We start from the raw sequence: 23,876 nt of genomic DNA, 5'->3' as shown, positions 1-23,876 counted from the left end.
AAGGAGAGGAAGGTTCTCGTCAAAAACAGAGGAGGTAGATGGAGGAATATTAATTCCCAAATACCTAATGGAAGCAGTTTGACAGTTATACGTATAAGAGCAAAGAGAAGCAAGAGAGTCAGAGAGATTAATAGGAAGGGCGTCTGTGTTGGTCGTATTCAATTTACAGTAAGAAGCCTCGCTGTAACAGTCCAGTAGGGTATGTAAATGGGGGGGGGTAGGGGGGGGGAGAGAGGAGAGGGTCAGTAACAAAAAGGACATAATCCGCAAACAAACATAATTTATGAGAACTATTACCACTTTGAACACCAGGAAAAGTAGCATCAAGACGGATCTTAGCAGCACAGACGGTGTAATGGTTAGCGTTACTGCCTCACAGCAATGAGGTCATGGGTTCAATTCCCACCATGGCCTAACTGTGTGAAGTTTGTATATTCTTCCTGTGCTTGCGCGGGTTTCCTCCGGGTACTCCGGTTTCCTCCCACACTCCAAAAATATACAGGTAGGTTAATTGGTACCCCCAAAAAAAATAAAAAATTAACCTGTTTGTGTGTGCGCGCATGTGGTAGGGAATATAGATTGTAAGCTCCACTGGGGCAGGGACTGATGTGAATGGCCAAATATTCGCTCTGTAAAGTGCTGCAGAATATGTATGCGCTATATAATAAATAAATAAAACATCCAACACCTGAGAAGAAGGGGAACTATATAAAGCCAGAATAGATGACAATATTTGATCCTGGAAACCAAACCTAGAGAGAACTTCACGCATGTAAAGCCAATTCAAATCGATCTAATGCTTTTTCAGCATCTAGCGAAAACAAGAAAAGGCCCTGATCAGCTGGGAGGGAGTCGATTAAGTTAAATCCTCTCCGTGTATTATGAAACGCTTGTCTGCCAGGCACGAACCCAACCTGGTCCGGGTGAATCAGGGAAGACATTAAGATGAGTAGCATTCATTTTAGCATAGATCTTAGGATGGTAATGGTGACAACTTGAGCTTGTAACATTTCCTTCAGAAATGCACCTAGGGTAGTCACTTCATTGAGCACAGATGTTAGTGTAGGAGATAACTGGTCCTGAAAGGAGGTCTAAAAATCATTAATAAAACCGGCCCCGTTCGAGGGACTTAATGGCCATGGCAACTTCCAAAGGGGACCAATTCAACAGCATTCAACATCTCCAATTGATCGTCAGATAGGGAAGGTAAACCAACAGATGCCAAAAAAAAAAAAGTGTCTATAGTTGACAGAGAAGGTTGAGGTGCAGAAGGGTCTGAGGATAGGTTGTACAATTGGGTGTAATAAGTGGCAGACTGATTCGCTATCTATTCGATGGATTACAGATCTTGGTACCTGCTGGGGAAATCCAATGTTTAATCCAATTCCTAGTCTGTTGCGCATGTAATATACGTGCCAACATTTTACCAGGTCTATTACCTACCAAGTTGAACTTCTGGCCTAGCCTATTGAGGACAGTTTGTGTGAGAGCCATGAGAAGCTTCTGCAATTGGCTCCTAGTAGCTGACAATTCTTTACGGAGAGTATTGGAAGGGTGAGTCTTACTTCTATCTTCCAAATCTCAGAGTTTAGTCTCTAAATCTGATTGGCGTTGCAGATTCTGTTTTTTTAAGCATAGCGCCAGCCTGAATAGCAGAGTGCCTAACCACAGCCTTGAAGGCACACCAGAAATTCAAAATAGACATGTCAGAGGGAGAATTAAAGGCCATAAAGGAAGATATACTATCTGCAATAGCCTTTTTCGCTACCTGGTCCTAGAGTAAATGAGGAGACAGCCATGGGCAGGGGAGAACATGATATCGAGCAATGTACCAGCACCACAATACTGGGGCATGGTCCGACCATGAGATAGGAAGGATATCTACCAGATCAGAATGCTGTAGTGTCCATTTATCGCATAAAATAAAATCTATATGGAAATAGGAATTATGAACTGGGGAGTAATAGGTGTAATCACGGCCAGTAGGATTTTAAACACGCCAGATGTCATATAAATCAAATTCAGCTAAAAGACTTCGAAAAGCTGCAAAGGGACCTGTTTGAGAAGTGGGGATAGTAGCAAAAGATCGAGTAGATATATTTAATTTTGGAACTAGCACCAAATTGAAATTTCCAAAAACTATAAGAGAACCCTTACAGATCTTCTGTATAGTTGTATAGTTAAACATAATTTACATATAAATGATACCTGGCTTGAATTAAGGGCATATAAGAAAACCACCGTGACCAACCTTTCCTCCAAAAGGCCCGTTAAAATAAGGAAGTAACCATTTTTATCTGCCAATTGAGAGTGCAACATGAATGAAACAGAGTTACGAAAAAGTATAGCAACACCGTTAAGCTTAAAAGGGCCATTCGCAAAATAACCCTGTGAATATCTCTGATCCTTCAAAACTGAGGGGCCCAAGGAGGAAATGTGAGTCTCTTGTAAAGCCACAACATCAGCTTTCTGTTTATAAAAGGAAGACAGGGCCAATCTACGCTTATTGGGGGAAATTAACCCCTTAACATTTAATGATTCAATGCGCACCATTTAAACAGCAGAAGGGGACCGTAAAATCACAAAATAGACCAACAAAAAATTGAGTAAGGCAGAGTCTAGAGCATAAAAAAACATCCCAAAAACCAAAAGGGGCAATACAAAAGGCCAGGTATAAGGGGGAGGGAAGAAAACCAAAACGAACCTGTAAACTGCGTCTACATAACCAGGCCCGCCAAGAGCTGTGCCGGACCTGGGTAAAAAGGGGCGTGGCCTAAACATGGGAGGCATGGCCACGCCCCCTTATGTGAAAAAAAAAGTTTTGCATGCTGGCTAGGGGGCGCAGTGAGCCCCCTCAGCCTTACGCATAACCACTGGGGGGCGTGATCAGCTTGATCGCACCCCCCACAGGTATAGGAGACTGCTGTGGTTGCTTCTTAGCAGCCCCCCGTGCAGCCCAGCACACAGCAGCGTATGCTGGGCTGCTGTGATGTAAGCCCGGGTAATTAGTACCCGCTGCGCCCTCTCTCGGCTCCCCTATTCATAACTACTGCAGAGGGTTAGGGGGTAGAAATAAGTTAGTATTATACTTACCTTTGACTATCGGGATTTCCTCCTCTGCCGGGATGACGCTCCATGGGTCCAGTGGTAAATCATACAAATTCCGAGTGATCCTCCATGTCGGCCATTTTATCTTTAATTGCCCTAACTCAGTCTGCTGCTGATCGTGAGCGGAGATAAGATCAGTAAGAGGAGGCATAGCAATTCTTCCATCTTACATTCCAATTGACCTGTATGGTCTCCAATAACAACAAGCTCTGTTTTAACCTCACGAATAATGGCCATGAGCTCCTGAGTAAGGTCAGTCTTGAAAGCCGTTAAAACTTGACAGAGTTTTCACAGTGAGGGAAGCATCAGAGTCTGAGTCAATTCCAGAGACAGATAGTGCACCAGAACCACCGCTTTCACTGGGGCTCCTCGAGGTGTTGGGGGTAGAGGGTCCAGGGGGGGGGGGAATGGGAGGTGCGGGCGACCTTCTGACTAGGAAAAGACACTTGAGGGGGGGGCAACCTTTTGGCTCTTTTGGGAGGCATAGCGGAGTACAAGTTAGAAATAAAGGCCAGGCAAATGGAGGCTTCACACTAACAGGAACAAAGTCTCTGCACTAATAAATAAACTGGCGTGAAGGTTAAAAATAAATAACTATGAAAAGTGGAATCACATCCTGCAGGCAAAAGCTACTCCAGACCGGGCAGGTAAGTGCACTATTAAAGGCAGAATGCTGGGGAGTATCAGATGATTATAGGTAAATGGGGTGAGCACTTACTTTGGGTGGCAGAGATGCACAACAGGCCCAGCCACAAGCACAGCAAGGCACCCACACAGTCCCTCACTGCACCAGAGCCAATAGAAGGCAGACAGGAAGCCCAGTACTAAAGTGAAGGAAGCAAAAGCCAGCCCAGTAACGACTCAGTCCTCAGAGGTACGGCAGCACAGTGGGGGACCCAGCGGTATATCTGTATAGCTTACCTGATCGGTGGACCCGCCGGCACAGTGTCTTCTCAGCTTAAGAGTCTTGGGTGGAGATTGATCAAATCTTTGACAGAGAGGAAGTGGAGCAGTTGCTCATAGCAACCAATCAGCTTCTGTATTTTTTCTAGCACAGACTGTAAAATGACATCTAGAAACTGATTGGTTGGTATGGGCAACTGCTTCACTTTATCTCTCTCCAAGATCTGATAAATCTCCACCCAAGACTCTTAAGCTGAGAAGACACTGTGCCGACGGGTCTGCCGATCAGGTAAGCTATACAGACTTACCAATCGTCCGCTGGATGCGTGTTCCCGACAACACAACTGGATGGGCACTTGAATTTGCCCACTCTGATGAGCTGTCTGTCACCTGCACACCCTACAGCAAGTGTACGGGCGGTTGGCTGACTGCCTGTACACACAGCCAGATGCGCCCACATATCTGCAGATATATTGCCCATCTGCTATGCTGCAGAACAGATGCGATAAGTCTTCACAGGCATATCGGGGGTACACACCTGCCGAGGCACTCACAATATATCGGCTGTCGATTGAATGGCCGATATATAGCGCCCAGTGTGTATCCAGCTTTATTCACTGCCATTGTATCCATCCATATCCCCTACAGATTGTAAGCTTGTATTAGCAAGGCCCTCTCCCATTTGTCCGCTCTACATAATTATGCTAACTGCACAATGCAGTTATGTAGCTATGAGCATTTATGTACTGTCTTAATTAATCAGTACATATGTATGCTGTTGCAAGTTTTAACAGCTATGGAACACTTGTGTCACTTTATACGGGTTGAAGTCGGTATCCCGACATAGAGGATGCCGACGGTTTAAATACCGGCACCGAAATCCTGACAGGTCGGGATCCCGGCACCAGTATCCCGACCGTCGGCATCCCTAATGGTAAGTATTGGGGTGCACAGGTGGGGTTGCGTTTGGTAGCGGGGTTAGGTTTAGGCATTAGGGGGAGGGTTAGGGTGCGGGGAGGTTAGGTTTAGGCACTAGGGGGAGGCTAGGTTTAGGCACCGGGGAGGGGGACCTAGGTTTAGGGTGCGGTGAGGGGGAGGTTAGGTTTAGGCACTAGGAAGGGGGGGTTAGGTTTAGGCACTGGGGAGGGAGGGTTAGGGTAGGGAAAAAAACTTGCCTTGCGTTCCAATGGGTGTCGGTATTTAGGCTGTCGGGATGCCACTGTCGGTATTCAGAACATCGGCATCCCGACAGCCGGGATATCATACCCAACCCCTTTATACATTAAAGATAATGATAATAAAATAATGAAAAGCAAAAGAACAGGAATTCATATAAAGGGTATACTTTCACTACGTATTCAGGCGCCGTGTATATGACTGCACATGCATGGTCTACTGATCATGCATACGCTAGGTGTGAGTGCCGGAGAGGGATCTTACGGATACCTCTCCTGGTACTTTTTGCGAAATGTAGCCCATAGGCTACAATGGGCTAACAGGACAAAGCTGCGGAATGCTTGGTATATTACTCTAAAAAGCAGCCCCCTTAGAAACCTACGGGGGCTGATTTTGCAAATGAAACCGGGAGACTACATACATCTGGGGAAAACTTTATATTTGTGGGGGATATCCCGCAAATAATAATTGATAAATAGGCCACATCGTCGGAAATTTATTCAAATAGTTCGAGAGACTAAAAACAATCAAATGATAAAAAACATTCAGAAATAAATTAACTTTAGTTTCTTCAATGTTTACGTGTTTAGCTCTATCCAGATTACAGTTGTTCAGATATATTAATGTGTATCAGATTTAAAACACCAGACTTTGGGTCCTCTATGGAATATAAAGGACAAGATCCTTTTCTTTTGTTATCAATATCAAGGCACATACAAACCCTTTTCTTTCACTTTATAAATGTCTGAACCTTTCAAGGGGCCATCATCACAGCTGCTGGAGTCTTTGACCATGTGGGTGAGTGATGAATTACACTGGACGAAGAACATGAAACCCGAAAAAATACAGGTGTCCTGCAGGACCAGGGAAGCTAGATGATAAATACTCCATGGATGATTCTCTGCCATTGATTAATTGTGTCTACACCTTAATCTCTGTTTGATTTCTTACTTTCTTTATTTGTTACCACTATGGTTTAACCAGTAGCTGTTTCAGCTGAGCCAGTTTCACACTACTCTATTTGATTTTCATAAGCTGCTTGCAATATTTACAACATTTTTTTCATATATAAAATAGATTGTTAGATCTTTTAAATCCACCTTAAAAATATATAAATTAATCACTATGATGTGGGAACAGGAGTCCTCACCTAAACATGGTTAATGTTGCAAATCACAATGAAGTCTTACTTTTGTTTTTACACAGTACGTGCCCATACGTAAATGTTCCCTCATTGTCTTAAGCTGGGTACACACTAGACGATGTGCAAACAAAGCAATGATTATTCCAATTTCCCTTGAATCCCAGAACAACAATATAGTGCATACACTCTGTGCAAGCTTTCAAACGACCGAACGATATATCTTGTGTTGCTTGGTCGTTAACGATTTAACGTTAAAACATTGCCTGGTCGTCTGGTTGAGATTTGACTGCCTTATGCTATAGCTCTATACCATGTGAGCGATTGACAGTTTTTTGGGAAACTATCCACCTGTCCTTTTGTTATATTTTGCTCTTTGTCCTTACTTATATCACTGGAGATATTCAAATCATTCAGTACTTTCATCACAAATTCTGATTACAATAGTTCTCAGCACTTGAGCTTAGACAACTTCTCACTGCCATGGACTAGAAAGAACCAGCTGTATCTGCCCATCTCCTTCACTTGGCTGAACAAGTGAAATTAACAATCACTGGGGAAAAGAATAATGGCACATGTAGATCTTTTAATGAAAGTAGCCTGTAGAACTCAGTGATGGAATCAGCATCAGACACCCCATAAACATCCAATGATAGCACAATTGTGAAATATCTGCTTTTTGTAGGCTTAAAAAAAAATACCAGGAATAAACAGTCGCAAGCAATGTAAATATACAGTCAGGTCCATAAATATTGGGACATTGACAGAATTTTCAGATTTTGGCCTCTATTCACCACCACAATGGTTTTGAAATGAAACAAACAAGATGTGCTTTAACTGCAGACTTTCAGATTTAATTTGAGGGTAATCACATCCAAATCGGGTGAACGGTGTAGGAATTACAACAGTTTCAATATGTGCCTCCCACTTTTTAAGGGGCCAAAAGTAATGGGACTATCAACTCAAAAGCTATTTCATGGACAGGTGTGGGCTATTCCCTCGTTATTTCATTATCAATTAAGCAGGTAAAAGGTCTGGAGTTGATTCTTGGTGTGACATTTGCATTTGGAATCAGTTGCTGTCAACTCTCAATATGAGATCCAAAGAGCTGTCACTATCAGTGAAGCAAGCCATCATTAGGCTGAAAAATCAAATAAAACCCATCAGAGAGATAGCAAAAACATTAGGTGTGGCCAAATCAAGTGTTTGGAACATTCTTACAAAGAAAGAACGCACCGGAGAGCTCAGCAAGACCAAAAGACCCGGAAGACCACGGAAAACAACTGTGGTAGATGACAAAAGAATTATTTCCCTGGTGAAGAAAAACCCCTTCACAACAGTTGGCCAAATTAAGAATACTCTCCAGGAGGTAGATGTATATCTGTCAAAGTCAACAATCAAGAGAAGACTTCACAAGAGTGAATATAGAGGGTTCACCACAAGAGGCAAACCATTGGTGAGCCACGAAAACAGGAAGACCAGATTAGAGTTTGCCAAACAATATCTAAAAAAGCCATTACAGTTCTGGAACAACATCCTACTGACAGATGAGACAAAGATCAACTTGTACCAGAGTGATGGGAAGAGAAGAGAAGGAAAGGAACTGCTCATGATCCAAAACATACCACCTCATCAGTGAAGCACGGTGGTTGTAGTGTCATGGCGTGGACATGTATGGCTGCCAATGGAACTGGTTCCCTTGTATTTATTGATGATGTGACTGCTGACAAAAGCAGCAGAATGAATTCTGAAGTGTTTCGGGCAATATTATATGCTCATATTCAGTCAAATGCTTCAGAACTCATTGGACGGCGCTTCACAGTGCAGATGGACAATGACCCGAAGCATACTGCAAAAGCAACCAAAGAGTTTTTTAAGGCTAAAAAGTGGAATGTTATGCAATGGCCAAATCAATCCCCTGACCTGAATCCGATTGAGCATGCATTTCACTTGATGAAGACAAAACTGAAGGGAAAATGCCCCAAGAACAAGCAGGAACTGAATACATTTGCAGTAGAGGCCTGGCAGAGCATCACCAGGGATGAAACCCAGCATCTGGTGATGTCTATGCGTTCCAGACTTCAGGCTGTAATTGCCTGCAAAGGATTTGCAACAAAGTATTAAAAAGTAAAAGTTAGATTTAGGATTGTTTAGTTTGTCCCATTACTTTTGGTCCCTTAAAAAGTGGGAGGCACATATAGAAACCGTTGTAATTCCTACACCGTTCACCTGATTTGGATGTAATTACCTTCAAATTAAATCTGAAAGTCTGCAGTTAAAACACATCTTGTTTGTTTCATTTCAACATTATCAGGGCACCATTCACCAGAGCCCCAGGTCATGCGGTTTGCCCGGTTGTTCCATGGTCTGTCTCACCCTCCTGGGCACTCTGTAAAGAGGGGATGATCAGGAGGACCAATCAAGGCTGCAATCACAGGAATTCTGGCTTTTTACAAACCCTTTTGAAATAAAAGCAAATGTACTGCCACTAACTATTAAATGCAAAGTACAGTTGTTTTTCTGACATATTAATATGAAGGGTCACAGTAGTCACAAGAGTCAGCCTGTCAATGACAGCTTTGTGATTTCAGTGATGTGCCCGGCAACAGTTTGATTAGGTTCCCAGCTGCCTCACTCAACACTACAGCAACAAAATGACAAGCAGTTTTTGTACTGTCAATTTAGACATACGAGATGACATCGGTATGGTAAAACAAGCGAAAGCACGCATGCCTGCCAGACAGTGCTTAAGCAATTACCTTTTTATGGAGTGCATGGAATTCACTGTACCGCTTCTCGACAAAATGTTTTCTTCCATTCACTAACACTTCTATTTTAAAGACCTGAAAGTAAAATAGAAGAGTCAATGAAACCTCTCATTCACATTAAACTTGTGTAAATATATTATACAGTTTGTGTCTGTGCGTACATTTTATAACATTTTAAAATGAAATAATTTTTTTTTTTAGAAACATATACCTGTGTATATGAAATAAGTCAATGTTAATTGTGAGAAACACTAATATAAATAATATTTAATTTAATTAATTAGTTAATTCAGTTTTCCATTCAGTACCAGGAGGCATAACATTTTAATATTCTGAATAAGTTAGGGTCCTTTAAACAGTACATTTCAATAGAAAAAGTGGTAAGATGAATATGAGTTCCGGCCCACAAAAGACGTCTGCCTCTGTACTACGCATGCAACTGGTGTTGTAATCCTGATGCAGATGGAAAGAGCAGTCCATTTAAATATTTCAATTTCCATGGAAGTGCATTTGCATCAAAACACAGTACATGACAGGTTAGTGTCTCTGTAACCTGCACATTCATCTCCAGTCTCAGCTGGGGTAACTACCTACTATTTATTATGTACAAAAACAATGTGCTAAAATGTGTTTTCGGTGTGTGACACATATGACAGAATGTGCTGATTCCAGTAACCACTGGAAGGTTAAAGGGCCAGAAAAGTGGGATCTCCAGACTCACTAATTAGTAGCCAACAATATAACATGTCACTGACACGGAGGTCAGGAGGTGAGAGAAGACAAGCTACACAGAAGGGGTCCTCAAAAAAATGAATAAAAGGAAAGCTAGAATATTGGAAACACATGTTATAATAACCCTATCAAAAAATGACAAGTATTGCAGCATAGCTCATATAACACCCTGTCAATCGTCAGTGACCCTAGCCACAGTGAGCGGTCCTAAATTTCCCTATTAAACAAAAAAAAATTTCCAGCAAGTCACAGCAAAACAGTTTCTGCAATTATATTCATATGGCCGATGCCTGTACATTCTCCCATCTCAATGGAAGATATTTTGCGCACACTGTACAAATCCTAAAAACTAATGAAATTGACCAAACTTATTAGTGTACAAACCCGACATGGGTGACGCAACATGAAGGCATTTAGCTCCCCCCGCTAAGAATATTCTTAGTCATAAATAGTAAAGTTGAGTAGCCATTTACCTTCCCTGAGTGGGGTCTCCAATTTACATCAGTTGAAAATAAGGGTGATAAAAACAGTGAAACATGGAATGGGGGAAACTACTGGTCATGTAACCTGCCCACGTAATGGGATGGAGCGATTACCCATCCAGGAGAGACATGTACAAAATTAGATTGCCCAGAAAATAATGGGAAATCTTAATATCCAAAGATAACTGACAAACAATTATTTCATATTTTATACCATACATATTTTAATTAGGCATAGCATATTAAGTTAATTATCTGCATGTCAATTATAAAAATGGAGTATAGCTACATATTTGCAAATATGTACTGCGCAGTTTAGCTGCTACACTGTGTGTTGCCCTTATGTGCTTGGTATGGATAATTTCCTTTATGATGACTCTGAAATTCGACTGAAGAGCATTGGAAAATGAAAATAAAAATGTACTCCCATATTGTACTGCTGTCAATTCTTATGAAAACAGAAGTCAAAATAAAGAAGCATTGCTGGAAGCATTATTGATTTTCACGCACTGTATTATAAATTGTGCTTAAGATAAAGCTTGCATTCAAACATTTACTACATTAGTATTAAATTGACTTACAAAAATTAAATTAATGGCAACATTTTATTTTTGTGGCAATGAAACCAATGTAAATATTAAGGGTCAGATTCAATTAGCCGTGGGACTTATCGTGCAGCTATGCCCCAAGCTATTCAATTACTACCACTACCCCTTGTGTTAAGTGCACACTCTAGGGCTTACTGCATGGGGTAATTCCATAGCTCCGGGCACTAGACCACTAGACCTAATGCTATGGGTAAACAAGTGTTAGATGCAGGTTTACAGCACGTGGAATTTGGCAAGTAATTAAATAACTCTGGGCGTTAAACCCGGTAGCTACAGCCAAGCAGTAAGTCCCGCAGCTAATTGAACCTGCCCATAAAGCTTTGCATTTGTAGCCAGTAAGTACTTGCCAACTGCTTGAATACACTGTACGACAATTGAAATTAGTCTACATTATTATTTTTGATGGAAAAAAAAAAAAAAAGACTAGACTTAGAATGGACAACTAAAGGAGTGATGCTGCAGTGAACATTTTGCATGATGCCAATTAAAAAGCAGTTTATTCCAATGAACTAATTATGTAAGTATAATATACTTTTTGGGGATATAAAAATTATTTTAGAGCCATCTGAACTGAGAAAGTGCATGCAGTTTACTGTTAACAATGTGAGGAAATCGGTTCACGTAACAAAGTGCCAAAATAAAGAATGAAGAATTACAAGCTGAAAAATAAACACTGTAATTCGGAAATTGGTTTGCATTACAACAATACAATCTCTTAGCAGATCATTAAAAATATATTCAGTAGAGTTAAACATTTTAAACTGCTCAAGATGGACATCGGGGGGAAAAAAATATTTACACTATTAACCCTTTAAAGAGTTAGGATTAGGGAGTCTAGCAGGGTTAGGTTTGGGGGGGGGATTAGGGTTAGGCACCCCCACAGGGAGGGGTTAGGCATTCCCTGGGAGGGTTAGGTTTAGGGAACGGTAAGGGCGGTTATGGATAGGCACCCCCGGGAATAGGTTAGGGTTAGGCACCACTAAGGGAAGGTTAGGGGAGGGGGGGGACAGGGGAGGTTAGGATACTTACCTGCCCCTGTCGGGATCTTGATCCTGCCGGGCAATCGCTGTCGGGATTTGAGCCGCAGGCATTTCAATCCCATTCCGTAAGGGCTCTATCTCAAATTTTGTATTCAGTGCTATCCCCCTCACTTCCTGTGTTTAAAGAATCATTTAAATTAGCTTGGGAACGAGACCTGGGAGTGTGTCTAGAGGAAGAAATTGAGCGGACATCAGGTGATGGGTGGCTAAATCCTCCATTAGTACTAATATAAAGGAAAATTCCTACAAAGTGTACTCCCGTTGGTATATGGTGCTCGAAAAGCTGCATCATATATTCCCGGGTTCATCTGACCTCTGCTGGAGACAATGTGGTAATATGGGTTCTTATTGGCATATATGGTGGGCCTGCCCCCTTGATCTCTAAATACGAGAATTAGGACAAAGTCATATCCTTGGTACCCAGAGTGATCGGCATTTCTCCTCCTAAGGACCCTTCACAAATGCTTTTGTGCAAACCTGAGATCCCTTTCTAAGTTTCAAAACAAATTCTGTGGCCGCATTTACAACGCAGCAAAACTTTTAATGGCTTTGAATTGAAAACAACTTGTAGCTCCATCAATGAATGCTCTGATTAATACAATTAGGTGCCTAGCCTCAGAGGAGTACATAACTGCCCTGCTCCATGGCAATATGATAAATTTTCATGCTACCTGGGACTCTTGGTACTCTACGTTTAATAAACGGGTACCTGGTACAGAGTGAAGGTGGTCTTCACTTAGTAGTGCAGTGCTCTGCAGGATGGTTCTCCCACTACCCCTCTTTTTTCTTTTTCTTTTGTCTTCTTTTCCTTTTGTGCTCCATTTTATATTTTTCATTATGATTGTTCCTGCTTGGTTATTATTATATTAAAATCGGTTGACAATTTACTGTGTTGTACAAACTAATTCTATGGTATAGAGTGTATTGGTCGTACTGTGCGGTACATGTTTTGCACTTGTTTTTTTACTATAATGTGTTTTATGTCAACTATTCTAAATAAAAAGAATATTTAAGAACCACTGGTTACGTAAAAGTACTATAGGACCAGAATACCATGAAGCATTAGCTGTGAGAATCTGAAGTTGATCCTTCCGGAGTGTAGTGCAGCTCAACAAAAACAAGCTACAGTATAATATATTTTTTTTTTAAATAGAAAACTGAAAATAACACATACAAGAAGAAGGGGGGTTTTCAATCGAGTTGCCCAACATCTTCCCATAAAGTTATAAATAGACTACATTTTGAAAATATCCAAGCATGTGTATGGGCAAACCATGGTTTAATCGATGCCTAAAAAGCTTATACAGTATCATAGTTGTAAATAGTTAAACACATATATAAAGAAGCTATAACACCAGACATTTTTTTTAGCCAAAGCAACATAATAAATGTAATGAAAAACATAAACAAACAGAAAACAACAAATAAAAACTGCTAAAGTAAAATCCTGACCACAGGCATCCTTTTATATATCTATGTCACCCAGAATCTAGAATCAGCATATTTCTTGCCTCAATTCATTGTGCATGATAAAGAGGATCAGTTCCAAGAGATCTGGCATTGATTTTTCACCCCCCCAACAAAGACCCTTCCTAGTTCCATGATCTATCATAATCAGACAATTTGTATCTTGGCTTCATTTTTGGAACAATGACTTACAGAAAAAATGTTGGCTTGCAAAAGCAGTCTATGTTTTCTACCAGCTGTTCCTTCCAATCACATAACAGAGCTGAAGAAGCTGGAAGCACAGCCTGGGAGAGATCAGCTGCTCTATGAACATAAAGAACATATTAGGATGCATTCACTGTGCATTCACTGTATTATTACCTGGATAAATGTCGTTTTTTTTCCTCTAAAGATACTGTGAATAATGTTAAAAAAATCCACTATTCCCATTTAATTATTCAAATACCATAGACCGATCAAGGTAATTTTTTTGCCAATAAACCTCTGGTACTGGAATAGACACTGGTTGATATTTATAGAGGACTAGCTAAGTACCCAGCTTCATTTCCTTCATACCATCTTAACTTATATGCTTAGCTTATTTTTTGCCCCCAGTGTAAAGAAGTACACTATTATCAAAGATTAAGTAAATTAAGTTTTTATTAGTCCTTAGTAGCGGCGACTACACGGTGTGTGTGTGTGTGTGTGTATACACACACACACATATATATATACATGCATATACACACACACACACACACATATATCTCCAAAAGAAGGGCACTCACCAAGTAGCAGTAAGTAAACAGTAGCGAATCTTTATTTGAACTCTCACAAAACTTCAATGTATTGGTCGACATTTTAGTCCTATAAGGACTTTCATCAGGACAGCAATATATTGTATGAACCAGTCAACTCCTCAACACACACGGAGTTGACTGGTTCATACAATATGTTGCTATCCTGATGAAGATCCCTATATGTGCCCTTCTTTTAGATTTTTTTTATATGTGGATCCTTTTTGGTCCTTTAAGGGGCACCGCCCTGTTGACCTCTATTAATGGCGTAGAGTGCGGACTTTGGCGAAACTGATATATATATATATATATATACATACACACACGAGGGCTGTTTGAAAAGTAATGAGACTGCCTCTGTTTTTCTGTCCCATAGGCCATAGGTAAACGTGGCAACTCTATGCTGGTTATTTTGAAGCTCATACATTGATGTATCTGAACCTGCGGTTGCAGTGCCGTAGTCTTCTCTGTTTGGTCACAGCAAGTGGAAGATCTTTGTACGTTTCGTCATGGCGGATGAGGAAGACGTGTCTGTGAGATTACATCAGAGATGTGTGATTGAATTTTGTGTTAAACTTGGAAAAAGTCTAAGTGAAACTCATAAAATGTTACGACAAGCATAAGGCGGAGAACCAATTATCCGTGCTGCAGTATTTTAATGGTGGAAGAGGGTAATACGCGAGTGAGTGACAAAGCGAGTTCTGGGAGACCATCCGCCGTGGTTACAGATATCAACATTGCCAAAGCAATGGAGGAGACATTGCAAAATGACAGGTTAACTTTACGCAAACTTTCAGTTTCATTTGGCATCTCATTCGAACGGGTTCAGCATATTGTGATAAAGGAACTGAAAATGCATCGCGTGTGCGCCAGGTGGGTACCCAGAAATCTCACAGAAAAGCAGATGCGACGTCTAGTTCAATTGTGCAAGAACATCGTTCGTATGTCGCAGAGGATACCAGATTTCCTGACATCGATTGTGACATGTGATGAATAGTGGATTCGTCTTTATGATCTGGAATCCAAACAACAGTCCAGTGTACGGAAACACGCAAATTCGCCTCCGCCCAAAAAATTCAGTGTGATTCCTTCAGCGTGTAAAGTCATGCTTCTGCTGTTCTTCGATGCACACGATATGATCCTACAGCACTGGGACAATTAATGGTGACTACTATGCAAACTTCCTAAAAAAAAAAATTAGCTTGGAGCCACAAGAAAAGACCACATTTGCTAAAGAAACAGAGGTTTTTACTCCAAGACAATGCCTGACCACGTGTTGCTGCTATTGCATTGGCAGCACTGACTGAAATTGATGGGACAGCACTGGAACACCCTCCATATAGCCCGGACTTAGCGCCCTGTGATTTCTCAGCATTCCCATCCCTGAAAAAACAACTGTGCGGAAAGAAGTACTCAACAGATGATGCCACACCTGCAACACTAAGGGCCGTATTTAATTAGTGGTGGAAAGTCCGAATCCGCAGAGAAGTGTAGCGGATGACATTTCGCCAGGCGAAAACTTATCCCCGTATTCAATTCCAAAGACCTTTTCGTGTACGCGAAAAAAGTCAATGCAATGTAATTGGCGGAGAAGTTTCGCCTATGAATGGCAGGCGGGAAAAAGTGCAACCTCCCTGTACCCTTGGGACAGTCCCCCAAAAATAAACTGTGTAAAAAAAAAAAAAAAAGTTAAAAAGACTTTAGAACACCCCCCAAAAATACTTTCATTTTGGAGCCGAAAAAGTGCAAAATAGACTTCTGGGGGGTCCCCAAGTATGGGGCAGGTGTATTTTTACGTAATTTAAAACTTCACTTTAGCAACTTAAAAATATGGTAGCACCCATTTTCAAGAACCCTAAATTTGCTGGGACTAGCTATTTTCACAAAAAATTACTACTTAATACTATTCTTCACCACTTATGTTAATGCACTAATTGGCACGAATTGTAACTTAAGTACCCTAAATACTTTCATTAGGGTTAATCGGGGACATCTATCGTGATCCCCAATGTTAGAGCATCTTTAGGGAGGTGTCAGGCTGAGCTCCCCATTTCTGACAGGACTTTTCGCCTGTTTCAGTTTCGCCGGGTGCTGATTTTGCAAGGGGAATAGCGGGATCGCACCCGATACTTTTCCGCATGCAAAACACGCACTCCAGGAACACATTAATCCTTCACCTCTATAGTAATGCATCACTGCTATAGTAGTACACAGATGAGAGAGGGTAATGTCTTAACACATTCCACTCCCTCACCCCTGTAGTAATACTACAGAGGTGAGCGAGGATAATGTATTACTACAGAGGTGAGGGAGTGGAATGTCGAATGTGTTACAACATGGGCGTAATCATCAAGTATTTTTTCATATTTTCCTGTAAACAGTATGTTGCCATGAGTAAGCTTTGCTTTTGATGGTGTTTCATTGCATGCAGTAATAGAACCATCTTTAAATGGGATTACGATCCTATTTTTATAGGCAGTTTACTTGTGCTATGGCATGGATACGGTTTGTGCTTAGTAAAGTATATTAATATATCTATTGATATTGAGACGGGATGATAACCTCTGGTACAGGAGGTCCCTCCGTCCTAATATATGGTTCCATGTGAGTTCGTACTGTGTGTTTTTATTATTATGTTTCCTTGGTGATGGTTATCACTGATGTTAATTGGACCCGGATAGTCACCTGACCACCGTGTAGCGTCATGCGTAATGACGTAGGTACACGGAGGACGGCGGTGATTCCGGGGGAAGTCTGCACATTGGGTGTGATGTGTTATGTATTGTTTGTCCCTGACGAAAAATGTGATTAAACGTTTGAAACGTTGGCAATGACACAAGACCATAGTTGGCGATTAGTGAAAAATCCGAGGAGTGCCACCTTTATTTTCTGGTATATTTTGAAGATTGCCATTTCCCGGGGAGGGCACCCAGGTATATTTTCCATTTCTATATTGGAGTGCCGGTCAAACATTTTGTGTATATATATATATATATATATATATATATATATATATATTTATATTGTCGAAGCTGGATTATTGGCTGAGACAAGATCAGTTTAAAATTGAATCGCAGCGACGCCATCTTGCGACTGGCCGCATGACGCCATCTTGGAAATGAGATTGCAAGACGCCATTTTGCGAATGGCCGTCCAAGCGCCATTTTAGATAAATTCACATTTAAGTACATATGGCGATATTACTATTAGCACCATGCGATTGCATCTTTCACCATTTCTCATATACATATTAATACGCACAATTGCGCTGTTAACTAGTCGCATATTAGCGAATGCATAAGATCCTATATGAAAACGCTGTTTATTAGCTTTATGCGCACGCATCTGCTCCAAGTTAACTAGCGTCGTTATATCAAACCCCGCATACTCACACATTACATATCCACATACAAGGTTCCATAAGCTTTAAGGTATAAGATTTAAGTTTGTTCATTTAGTATAAATGCTGTGAAATAAAGATTATTTGGTAACTAAGGTTTTATACATGCTAAGTAAGCAGTGTTTGGTTTTGTACTGATGCGTACTCTTTCCACAGAATTCCGGTATTATCGGTGTGGAGATCGCATCATGCATTCTCAACTAATGGACCGCAGAGACTTCAAGCAACAAAATGTATATTATATGAACAACTGTTAGGATGTTGCATGAGGCGGGAAACCAGAGACCCCCAGTTGTTGGAGGCTGGGTCTATTTGAATCAGCCTGTTAAATGCTCTGTAACAGATGCACCTCCCTTGGGAACCAATGGCATCAGCAACAAACTTCTCTATTGTTTTGTCTATTTCTGGGGGGTATAAATATGTGTGCTCCAATACTGGGTTTTAGTCTTCGTGCTGAATGCTGATTGACGAGGGGTTTCTTGCTGATGCCTAACATCTGGTCTAGAAGCGCTGCGTATGTATACTGTACTTGGGTCTGTATAATTCCTTTGCGCCGAATTGTGTCTGGATCAATAGCGTATAACTGACTGTACTTTTACTTGAATAATACTTTGTGCTTTGGAACCACAGATTCTAGGTATGAAGTCTTTATTTACTGTATGGCTGCATACACAAATTAGCATCATCCTTAGAAGGTATAGGCAGGATATTAGAAGGTATAGGCAGGATATTAGAAGATATAGGAAGGAGTGTATAGAGGTTCTAATTCAGTATCGTTAGTTGGGGGCTCGTAGTGAAGTCACTTACCTACTCACACGGTACATACGGTTATCGATATCTCAGCAAAGGGTGGAGAGGCCACATGCAGGGTTTACCTGCAACCGCTTTGTGCTGAAAGATCGCTATCCGTTTCCGTGTGAGCCAAGGAAGCTGACTAGAATCCAGGGACAAGAGAGGAAAAAGTTTGTTTTCCTTTGTTGATAGAACCTAACGTTTAAAGGTGTGCCGCAGTATTGAGCACGCGGCTGAGTCTGTTTTTCGCACAGTAAAGACGCACTTTTGCGTACACAGCTAAAAAGTTGTCATACGGTTGTGTGGTAGTGCTTTATTGTGTATGCGACTGGTCGCACAATAGCGTATACGTACTTGTGTGTGTGATGCCACGTGTTTAAATAAAGCCGTTGTGGTTTACATTTTTCAATTGTTATCAATATCTGGGTTAACGTGTATTTTTCTGCGCAGGAAAAAGTGTGTAACAGTGAGTATTTGTTGTATTTGTTGGTAGGGGTAACTTGTTCCCTACAGCTTACCGTTCAGTACACAGAGCAGGTGTATGGTTTGTTATTTTTGTTAGGGACCGGCTCTCAGTGTGACTGCAGTGTTCAATAATTAGGTTGAGGTGAGCGGGGACATCTAGAAATGTCTTCCGTAGGTGAGCGGGGGCATCTGGAAATTTCTTCTGTAGGTAAGTGAGAGTATCTAGATTGTCTTTCACCAATTTAAATCTTTATTGAAAAACTTAGGGTTCTCCCAGGATGAGGGCCAAGCGATCGGTAGAGATGTTAAATGATTTGCTGCTGTTGGAAGCGCCACTTGGGTCGGCGCGGCATATTATGCATATTAAGTACGGTGCCAATGCAACCAGGTATTGAGATTTATGGTTTAATATGACGAGGAAGAGTATTAAACAGTTTCCTAGAATTGGTAGTTTTGATAAAAATGTATTAGATAATGTCCGGGACCACATCAGTCTGATGCGCTCTCGAGGTAAAAAGGTAAAATATTATGAATGTTTAAAATGGTGGCAGCATGAAGGGGAGGCGTGGCTTAAAAATGCGCAAGCGACGCAAACTAGCGTTGTGAGCACATTGCCAGAGAATACATCCGCGACGCTAAATTGCAATGCGGGCGAGCCGCAAAATGGCGCGCACATGCAGCAAGGTAGCATTGTGGAGAGTATTGCCAGCAGTTCACGCTCACCATCCCCACCTTATGTAGATGGAGGTCAAGTACAGTTACCAAAAATACCCATAAAAATGTAACAAGCAATTTGTACCCTCTCTTAAGCAACCATAAGGAAAATGTTTATAATGTGGATGATGAGCCTATTGTAATGTCTGCCATTTCCCATGCTTTGCAAATGATAGATGCTGCATCACCACAATCACGAGTGGTGCCGCCATCTTCATCATTAACAGCAAGGGAAGTGCTAACACACTCTGCACCCGTAGTGGAAGTTTTGTTAATACCATACGTAGCAGCAGCAGATTAAACCCCCAGCCAGGTAACCAGGTCAAAAGGTAGCAGCGCTACCGGTCTGCATCCCATTCGGACAATAACTGTTCCGAATGGAAATGCAGATGCAAACGGTGTAGTGCCCACGAGGGAAGTAGTAATGCATTGTCCTTGGAGAAGAGCAGAACTAAATTCCATCATAAATGATTTCCCCGATCCCAAAAAGGAACTAGCCAAATGTCAAAGATTTTTGAGGAATTTTTGTAGTTCTCATGAGCCAACTAATAAAGATTGGCGTGTGGTGTTAAGGGCCTGTCTACCACGCAATACCGACGTGACAAAATTTATCACGGATTGTGTATTGGATGGTGACGTTCCCTTAACAGACCAAGTAAATCAAGGTAACATTTCCCACATCATAACTCAATTGGGTATATATTTTCCAGTAGTAGTTAACTGCTACAAAATTTTCACCATAAAGCAAAAGGAGAGTGAATCTGCAGAAGATTATTGCGACCGGGCTCTGCAGACTATCACCCAGTACACTGGGTTAGAGGATATTAAAGATAGCACTCACCACAGGGGAATGATTGTCACCATACTCATGGACGGTCTGAAAGACGACTTAAAGACTCGGGTTCAGACCTCACAACCTGGCTGGAGGGGAGTCACAATAGATACACTCATAGAATCTGCCATAGAACATAAGAACATCTCAAAGAAGAGAGAGGCCCAGAGCGAAAAACTAATGGCTGTCAGTATCCAAGCTCTGGAAGGAATGACGGTAACATCACAGCCAGTAGACACACCTGCACCTATACACACACTTGCACCTGAACAGTTACACGTCCTCACCAATCCCACGCCACAACAAACACATCCTTACCCTACATATCATACACAACCACAGGTCTCATGCTACCCACAAACTTCATACCTCCCACCATACCCTTATCCTCCATATCCTTACCCATACCCACCATCTTTTCCTCTTGCTCAACTCCTACAACAAACCTTTCATCCACCCCTTTCAAAAAGATGTTTTAACTGTCACCAAGTGGGACACATAAGTAAGTACCGCAAAGTGAAGAACACATGAACACGAGTTTCCTATAGGTTCATAGGCAACCCCAGTATCTTCACCCAGGCCTTATATGACCGTTTACAATCTTTTCAACCTGCCAATGGATCTGTTCTAATGTAAAATGTGGATGATTTATTGTTGTATATAGGTCATGTTTAAATGATATTAACCTGTTGTGCTTTATCTTTCACTCACAGGACAAGGTTGCTAAGGATAAACGGCAGCCATGCCAGGCTAAGGTCGAATACTCGGAATATTATCCAACCCAGTGGCCCAGGCATTATTTAGAGCAGTAGCAATTAATAACAAGATTTAATTGCAGGAACCTGTATGCAGATACTATATCCCTAGAATTATTTTAAAAAAATAAATAAAATGATAGGGGGATTTATTTTATGTGACGTTTCCAAGAACATGTGTAAGGAGATGGGTAATAACACTAAGATTATCCCAGACTGTCTTTTCCTTTATTTGTACCTTGAGATACTGTTCAAACAGGCAGCCTCATGCGAAAATATGATAATGAGGTTACTGTGCAGGGTCTCACGAAGATGAATGAGAATAACAGAAATTGAAAGTGTTATTAACTAACATGTCTAATGCAAACTGTCATGATGTCAAACCTGGAGAATTTGTTATGATCCAATTTTTTTTAGCTCAGGTTGTTTGACTGATCGGTGGAAAGGTCCGTATCTGACGATACCACATCCTCAAAGGGTGGCCGGGGAAGATACGTGGGTCCATTCCACTCACTATAGGGAGGTTAACCAACCGATGGAGATACAAGGCGGAGACGAGGTCGATAACGTGGACCTGTCGATTGCGAACTTGTGCCGGGAGCATTAAAAAGGTGACGGTGAGATACTTGAGCTAAAGAAATGTGTAGATCAGTGCTTCCAGCAATGGACTGGTCTGCTGTGGTCATCCTAGTTCTTTCTTCCAGAGTTTCTGTCGTGATGATCTGTTTGGGGATACCCAGTTTCTGTGATGGGGGACCGACAAAGGAAATGTGAGCTGATGGAAGAGCTGATGGAGTGGAGTCAGGGGGAGGAGTGCTATACCAAATCAGGGGAGTGCCTGACCAATCTTAGTATTGTAATTGTTATGTTATTTGGGAAGAATACTTCCAGAAGTTATGACCCTCACACATGTTGAAATGCTTAATATACATAAAAACACACCATCACCATATCTTCACACGCAATATGAACACAGAGGCAAAAGAAATATGATACTAGCGACCCCAAGGAGGTGATAGACCGAAAGATGGATGAAATTCTGCAGCTAAAAAGGGAGTTTCGTAAGAACCATAATGCTTCAGTGGCTGAAGTAGGGGAGAAGATAGAAGGATGGGTTTCATGGCTGAACCCAGTGAAATGGTTCTCAGGTCTAGGGGAAAGGGTCCAGGAAGTGATCGCCAGCATAGGCAAATTCTTGATCATTATACTAATTGTCATCATAATGATTGATGACCGGTGTGTTCCTATTGTGTTGAAGTGTGGAAAATGTAAAAATAGAGTAAAATGCAAGAACGAAACTATGATGGTGGTCAGTAATGACAATATGAATACCGAGGTAAATATAGAACTGCATTACAACCCTGAACTAGGAAATACCATCATTTCATGTATTATATTTAGACGTGCATAGAATGTATTATTGAAATGTTATTTTTAAAACACCTCAGATAATGTAAAGTCTCAATTCCCCTTCAAGACTGCCTTTATAAGACTGGTACATCCCCACACCTTTCACATGATCTTCCAAGATCCGCGGTGTGCGTATAATAGTAGTTTTATGTCCCCACCCAGAGACACATTATTGATGGATTAAGAACCACCTTATGCCATCCCATAATAACACTAAATAGTATATAAATGTAAGCCTAAATTATATTTTAAAATCAGATTGTGATAGCATGTTGTTCGCTATCAAAGGGTGGACTGTCGAAGCTGGATTATTGGCTGAGACAAGATCAGTTTAAAATTGTATCGCAGCAACGCCATCTTGCGACTGGCCGCAGGACGTCATCTTGGAAATGAGATCGCAAGACGCCATTTTGCGAATGGTCTCCCAAGCGCCATTTTAGATAAATTCACATTTAAGTACATATGGCGATATTACTATTAGCACCATGCGATTGCATCTTTCACCATTTCTCATATACACATTAATACGCACAATTGCGCTGTTAACTAGTCGCATATTAGCGAATGCATAAGATCCTATATGAATACGTTTGTTCATTTAGTATAAATGCTGTGAAATAAAGATTATTTGGTAATTAAGGTTTTATACATGATAAGTAAGCAGTGTTTGCTTTTGTACTGATGCGTACTCTTTCCACAGAATTCCGGTATTATCGGTGTGGAGATCGCATCATGCATTCTCAACTAATGGACCGCAGAGACTTCAAGCAACAAAATGTATATTATATGAACAACTGTTAGGATGTTGCATGAGGCGGGAAACCAGAGACCCCCAGTTGTTGGAGGCTGGGTTGGGTCTATTTGAATCAGCCTGTTAAATGCTCTGTAACAGATGCATCCCCCTTGGGAACCAATGGCATCAGCAACAAACTTCTCTATTGTTTTGTCTATTTCTGGGGGGTATAAATATGTGTGCTCCAATACTGGGTTTTAGTCTTCGTGCTGAATGCTGATTGACGAGGGGTTTCTTGCTGATGCCTAACATCTGGTCCAGAAGCGCTGCGTATGTATACTGTACTTGGGTCTGTATAATTCCTTTGCGCCGAATTGTGTCTGGATCAATAGCGTGTAATTGACTGTACTTTTACTTGAATAATACTTTGTGCTTTGGAACCACAGATTCTAGGTCTGAAGTCTTTATTTACTGAATGGCTGCGTACGCAAATTAGCGTAATCGGTAGAAGGTATAGGCAGGATATTAGAAGATATAGGAAGGAGTGTATAGAGGTTCTAATTCAGTATCGTTA

General features: G+C 41.2%; 1 protein-coding gene across 1 annotated transcript in view; it reads right to left on the bottom strand.

Annotated features, from left to right (window-relative positions):
* The window catches only part of SNX24 (sorting nexin 24), a 170,397-nt gene that overhangs the window by 78,274 nt on the left and 68,247 nt on the right, over positions 1 to 23,876 (bottom strand). Inside the window, exon 2 of the mRNA XM_088475090.1 lies at positions 9,088 to 9,171. Coding sequence (XP_088331216.1) covers positions 9,088 to 9,171 — 84 coding nt within the window. The remainder of the gene's footprint in view (positions 1 to 9,087; positions 9,172 to 23,876) is intronic.

The sequence above is a fragment of the Taudactylus pleione genome, unplaced genomic scaffold (genome assembly GCF_031769625.1).
Source record: "Taudactylus pleione unplaced genomic scaffold, aTauple2 ptg000162l, whole genome shotgun sequence".
NCBI classification, from domain to species: Eukaryota; Metazoa; Chordata; class Amphibia; order Anura; family Myobatrachidae; genus Taudactylus; species Taudactylus pleione.
Note: the sequence above shows the minus strand (reverse complement) of the source record. Positions and strands in the feature narration are given on the sequence as shown.